The sequence below is a fragment of the Uncinocarpus reesii genome, genomic scaffold (assembly GCF_000003515.1).
Source record: "Uncinocarpus reesii 1704 scaffold_5 genomic scaffold, whole genome shotgun sequence".
In the NCBI taxonomy this organism is placed as follows: domain Eukaryota; kingdom Fungi; phylum Ascomycota; class Eurotiomycetes; order Onygenales; family Onygenaceae; genus Uncinocarpus; species Uncinocarpus reesii.
Window position 1 is genome coordinate 1,817,553 of NW_003052496.1, and position 6,396 is coordinate 1,823,948.

The following is a 6,396-nucleotide window of genomic DNA, read 5'->3' on the forward strand; positions in this document are numbered from 1 at the left end:
TCTGCATGTCTATCTACTGCCCATACTACTTACTGTTGTATTCCATCCGGTACTGGCCGTCGCTGGGGATGTTGTGCGGTACATAGTCGCCCCCGGTTCGGACCGCCTCAGCAGCAGCCGGAAATTCCCGGACTGCATATTCCTGGCAGTCATGGTCGAGGATCCAGGCCGGGTGTGGGGGTTTGACCATCGTTGGGTCCTTTCGGAGCCCTTCGAAGTCAACATGGTTCATGACAAATTGCAGCACAGCCAGCCCCCCTTGTTGGACTATGCGAGCCCGCTGGTACCTGTATGGATTCTCAATTGAGCTGCGTTGTCTCCAGCTCGGATCTAGGAAGGTTGTACTATACCTGAGTTTCTCTGACACTGCCAGTGCGAGTGGCACGTCTTGCTTCCCTGCAAGTTCCAGAGCAATTGCAAGGACCGCTGCATCCTCAATTGCCTGTGTGCCACCCTGGCCACTGGATGGAAGAGCCGCATGGGCTGCATCACCAACAACAATAAGCCTACGCTGGGGAGACAGCCAGGTTTTTAGGGGTGTTCGCAGGACCAGTTTCTCGGAAATAAACCGTCCTTCCATGACCTTACGAGCTACTGCCTCGAGTTGGTCTCGCACGGCCCAATCCGGCATACAGCTTACAACGTGGTCAGTTATTTCGCTGTTGTTCTTAGGGGAGTGCTCGCATCCTGGACACAAATTAGGGACCATTTTGTCTTGGATGTAGGCGAAAGCTTACCTGATGGCAACAATACCAAAAGAGTTCATTATCCTTCTTCTTAGTTGTGATGCCAAAATGAACTCGAGGTCCAAGCCATCCGTAAATGCAGTCTTCTGTTTCTATGTCATCAATGATCCAGCTCAGTTTGGAATCTTGAGCTACTATATTGGCATCCAGATACCCTCGAGTTGCAGAAAATCCGGTTTCCTGCAGTTCCATCTCTTGGCCCGTGATGATTTTTCTTCCCGGGCTGTGAATTCCTTCAGCACAAATCACGCAATCTGCTGCAACTCTTTCGCCGTTGACAACAACACCAGCTTCACTCTCACTTTCCCAATAGTCTGTTACTGTGGAATCCAGGAAGACCTTTATACCGAGCGTCTGAGAGTATTCATACATAACGGAAACGAGTGCACCACGGTTGGCTGTATATCCTCTACCTTCATTATACCCGTGGAGCTCGAATTCTCCATAGGCATAGCCGGTGTAATCAAACACTTTTGCTCTGTTGGTTTTATATTCCAGTGGGCGGACCATATCATGAAATGCGCCGTCTCCCCATTTCGCGGTCACTATAGCGCCGTTCGCTCCAATTGTGATGCCGTCTCCCTCTATTTAGTATTGCTCGCAGTTAGCGGACCGCGGAATTCAATTTCTTAACCAACAGAAAAGGAGTTACCCACCAACTCCTTTAAGCCGCGGCAGCTTCTCATAGACCACTACTTCATGGCCCTTCCGATGACATTCGATGGCGGCACTTAAGCCTGCTATTCCGAGCCCAACTATGATGACCTTGATTCCAGTCGGAGTGGGAGTATCCCCCGCATAAACGGCCATAGTTGATGTGAAATCCAACTTCAAATACGGAGAATATCTCGGGGTAATTTGGCTCTCTCGTGGAAGGAAGATATCAGGGTCAAGTTGGCTGGTACGCACGAAGGGAGAAACCACCGACTGATCTCAGGTTCTTGATGTTGAATACGTGAGGGCTAAGGGAGCGCCTCCACTTGTGATGGTCAAACAAAGTGGTAGACCGGGGTCATGCAGAAGAACGGCCGTACTCCGAAAGTAACTGGAACGGAGTAAATTCGCTTAGCGGATTCTCCGATTCTCGTGTAATGATAAACGACCATTATTGGGGAGATGTGATCCCGAACTAGCTCTGTGTTGACGCTTTTCCGATCACCATCTCCAATGCATAAGATCCAGGAGATTTGCATCCGCCCTCCCGCGTCTTTGAGTTGCATCTAAAATTCGCATTTAGACTATCAGCTTATTATTAGGCTTCCGGGGCCTTCTGGGCGGCTACCATTGAGCCATTATTAGACCTAGATTTAGCGGCACAAACAACCCCAGTGACGTTCGGCAATATGTAGATTCAAAATACAGGCATAGAACCCTGTCTGCCAAAACAGAGGATATGCGTCACTCGAGAAGTATTCCAAATTTCCATCGCGAAACCAGACAGTTCAACTTGCATGGATACATACATACTGTAGCCGAGTGGCTGGCTGGTATACCAGGTGTGATTACATACACGGTGGGATGAATTTCGCATGTTGTAGATCCATATCTGAGATGGGCAGCAGTCGCCAACCGATCCCTGAGGATCGCATGCTACTGCATAGGCTACTTCCTATAGTTTGGTAGATACGAGTGCACCTGTCTTGACTCTTCCCCTGCTCGGCATCCGCCACCAGGCCTCGCCTCTTTTGCACGGGCCGTCATGCCGGTCGGTCGTAATCATGATAGCTGTAGTAAGATACGGCTCAGGAGATTCATTGTAAGAGGGCAATGTACCGAGGGGGATATTTTATCGCCTATGTACCTGTAGCTTTCACGTTAAGTGATAGACAATTCAGGTGCAACAAGTCCTTCCGCTTGCCTTATTCCATAATGGATTTTCCATTCGAAGAAACTGGGGATTCGAGAAAGCGGAAACGAGAGATTGAGTCGACTTCGAACGCAGGCAGCAAGGAATCGAGGTTGAAAACGCAGGCGTCCGACCTCGAATCATGCATTTTCCCCCGAGTAAGAGCAAGTCCGGCGCCTCAAAAACTGCATCAGACCGTGTACCGACTCGAGGTAGAATGTCATGATATAATTTCGGCAGAGGCTGTATCACGGCATTTGATGACTGCTTGGTCGATACTGCTGGCAAAGTATACAGGCGCTAATAAAATTCGTTTCGGCGTCCTTCCTGAAAGTGGAACAAATCAATATGAGGCAGCTTTTGAAGAATGGTGTGCTTCCTGGGAACCAGAGAACAGCACCGCAGATGGCGTTGATCTCACAAATGTTTGTGAATGGAGTTTCAATAACTTCAAATACCGTGGACGCTTTAACAGCTGCATTGCACAACAGCCCAAATCGTGTTGGTTTGATGCCTGGACTAAACTGGTAAGCAATCAGGCAATTTATCTCCAATAAACAAAAGGCGCTAACACTTACTACCTTAGCCGGATCATCCTATTGAATTAGTCCTTCTGGTAGAAATGACTGGAAGGCCGCACATAGAGTTGTATAGTCGCTCGTTGCTCTTGGACGAAGGGTTCTTAGCACTGTTAAGCGCAGTACTTAGACATGTTCTTTTGGACCTGACATCGGACCGTCCATTGCAACGCCTCAACATGATTCCCGACGAGCACCGCAAACAGATCTCTGATTGGAATGAATCAGTTCCAAAGGAGCCCCTAGCTGAGTGTATCCATCAGTTGATCCGAAAACAATGCGACCAGCACCCAGATTCGCAGGCCGTATGCGCCTGGGATGGGAATATCACATATTTCGAGCTGGAAAGCCTTTCGTCCAATGTCACCAAAGCACTGCACCGCCATGATATTGGTCCAGAGACCGTCGTACCAATCCTTTTTGAAAAAAGCAAATGGACTGTAGTTGCTATATTAGGAACATTGAAGGCTGGAGCCGCGTTTGTTCTTCTCGATCCGACGCATCCCCTCGAACGACTTCAAGGAATTTGCCGAGATGTTAGAGCCAATGTCATTCTCACATCTGAAGTACATCAGGACACCAGTTCCAAACTTGCAACGACCGTTATAATGGTCCCCGGTCTCTCGATCCCAGCGCATACTGAAGACATAATACCACTTAATGGCAATCGCGGCAAATGTATGGTGAACTCGAGTAACGTGGCATATGTTTCTTACACATCGGGATCGACAGGAAAGCCGAAAGGGATCGTCATTGAGCATGCTTCTGTATGCACAAATGCCATGGCGAGTTCCGAAGCTCAAAACCTCAATGGCTCATCACGAGTGTTGCAATTCGCATCCTATGCATTCGACGTGAGCATCCACGAAATTCTCATTCCTCTCATTCTTGGAGGCTGTGTCTGTATACCGTCAGAAATGCAACGAGTTAATAACCTTCAAGAGGCAATAATCAGTTTACGCGTGAACTGGATGGAACTAACCCCTTCCGTTGCTCGCATATTGAACCCGGACGAGATACCAGCTGTGAAGACGCTGGTGGTTGGAGGTGAATCGATGCCGCTTGTAGAGCTGACTCGCTGGGCAAGCCGTGTGAGGCTAATTGTCGCCTACGGCCCCGCGGAATGCACTATAGTGTCTACAGTCCAAACTCGGGTAGGTCCAGATTGTGACCCATCGAATATCGGGAGGGGCTATGGAGGAACAACTTGGGTGGTGGATTCGGAAGATCATGATTCATTAGTACCGATCGGGACTGTTGGCGAACTTGTGATAGGAGGCCCCATTGTAGCAAGGGAATATTTGGGCTTGCCGCAACAAACAAAAGCAGCCTTTGTGACAAACCCTCCCTGGGCGACAGGCTCCAAATTCTATAAAACGGGGGATTTGGTACGGCAGCATGCTGATGGAACCCTGACCTATCTAGGCCGAAAGGACACACAAGTCAAGCTTCGAGGACAACGAATTGAGTTAGGGGAGATTGAGCACCACGCCGGAGACCTGTTCCAGGGAGCGGCGATTGCCGTTGAGATGGGAAAACTCCATAAAGGACAGTCGGTTTTGGTATTGTTCGTTGAATGGGCACATCCCAAAGGCGACGCCGGACGAGAAAATGATGATCGCGGCTTGCTGTTTCGCAAGCCAGATCAACTATTCAGCATGAGAGCCCATAAGGCCAAAACAGCGCTAACGGATATGCTCCCCCGCTATATGGTACCGGATCTGATCGTTCCCTTGTCGGCCATGCCGCTATCCCAGACAGCGAAGGTTGATCGAAAAGCATTACGGGGTATCATATCACAGCTGTCCAAGAGTGACTTGAACATCTATCGGTTCAGCAGCAAGCATTTTGGTCGTCAAGATGAAACGAACCATCACAACGGCCCGTTGGAGGATGAATTTGTGAAGGCCATTGCTCGGACACTATCCCTTGATCCACGGGATATTATGGACGATGATGATTTCTTCCATTTAGGAGGGGATTCGATTTCAGCCATCATGCTAGCCGCGGAGACTAAAAAGCACCTGGGGTTAAATTTGACGGTAACTGACATATTTCAATACTCTACCATCTCCGAGCTGCGTAAGCAAGCGAGAAAACAACACGGGCCATCGTCATTGGTGAGCTTACCCGGCTCTGTACTTCCATTCTCTATGTTGGGGGCTTCAGATATCGAGACGTTCAAGAAAATTGCGGTTGAGCAGTGCGGGATTCTCCCTTCCCAGATCGAGGATATTTATCCATGCTCCCCTCTGCAGGAACGGTTTATGGCTAGGACCGCTCGTCAACCCGGGGCCTTTCAAGCCCGCTTCGCTTTCCGCATGTCTCCGACCATTGATTGGAATCGACTGCGACGTGCATGGAATATAGCTGCAGATGCTTATCCAATCTTGCGTACCCGAATTATCAATGCCGCACATTTGCAATTATCGTATAGCGCTTTCCAAGTTGTGGTTCGCGGCTGGAACATAGAATGGCTCGAGACATACTCGAATACCCGCCAAATTGATGGCAAGTGGGAGAAAAATATGCTCTTTGGCACTCCCCTGATTTATTTAATCGCGTGTCGTGACAGCTCTCGGCCAGGACTGACCCTGGTAATGCATCATTCGCTATTTGATTGGTGGTCATATAACAAAATTCTCGATGCTGTTCAAGTGGCATACGAAGGGCAAAGACTGGATCCAGGCCACTTCTCACCATTTATCAAGTACATCCACGAGCAGAATAAATCAAACGCGAAAGAATTTTGGAAACGCGAGTTCCACGGCCTTAAGGCAGTGCCTTCGTTTTCCCACAGTTTCGCGGGTTCTTCTTCTCATACGGTCAAGTGGACACATAAAGATTTTCCTCTCCGTCTCTGCAACCAGAGAGGAGCCACGATATCAGCGATGATTCGTTTGGCATGGGCGATGGTAGTATCTCAGCACACAGGCCTTTTGGACGTGGTATTTGGCGTCACCGTCATGGCCCGCAACACCGAGGGGGCCGCTGATATAACCGGGCCAACTATCGCCACATACCCCGTCCGAATAACACTAGAAGAGGATGTCGAAGTCTATCAGGCACTAAAACATATCCAGGATCACAACACAGCATTGATTCCCTTCGAACAAACCGGGATCCAGGAGATCCAGCAGGCAAGCCCCGAGGCAGCAATGGCTTGCGAGTTCCAAAGCCTTCTTGTTGTACAGCCTCCGTCTAACCGAGCTACATCAACCAAGAC

General features: G+C 49.3%; 2 protein-coding genes across 2 annotated transcripts in view; one reads left to right on the forward strand and one right to left on the reverse strand.

Annotated features, from left to right (window-relative positions):
* Positions 1 to 25: 25 nt before the first annotated feature.
* On the reverse strand, positions 26 to 1,556 carry UREG_07664 (uncharacterized protein; the record flags this gene model as incomplete). Its single annotated transcript, XM_002582845.1, has 3 exons — positions 26 to 511; positions 738 to 1,330; positions 1,403 to 1,556. 3 exons carry the CDS (start codon positions 1,554 to 1,556, stop codon positions 26 to 28), a joined length of 1,233 nt encoding a protein of 410 aa, XP_002582891.1.
* A 1,059-nt stretch (positions 1,557 to 2,615) lies between these two features.
* Positions 2,616 to 6,396, forward strand: part of UREG_07665 (uncharacterized protein) — a gene marked incomplete at both ends in the record, with an annotated part of 5,911 nt that continues 2,130 nt past the window's right edge. The window contains 4 exons of the mRNA XM_002582846.1: positions 2,616 to 3,119; positions 3,179 to 4,558; positions 4,604 to 6,118; positions 6,254 to 6,358. Of these exons, the coding sequence (XP_002582892.1) occupies positions 2,616 to 3,119; positions 3,179 to 4,558; positions 4,604 to 6,118; positions 6,254 to 6,358 (3,504 nt within the window). The remainder of the gene's footprint in view (positions 3,120 to 3,178; positions 4,559 to 4,603; positions 6,119 to 6,253; positions 6,359 to 6,396) is intronic.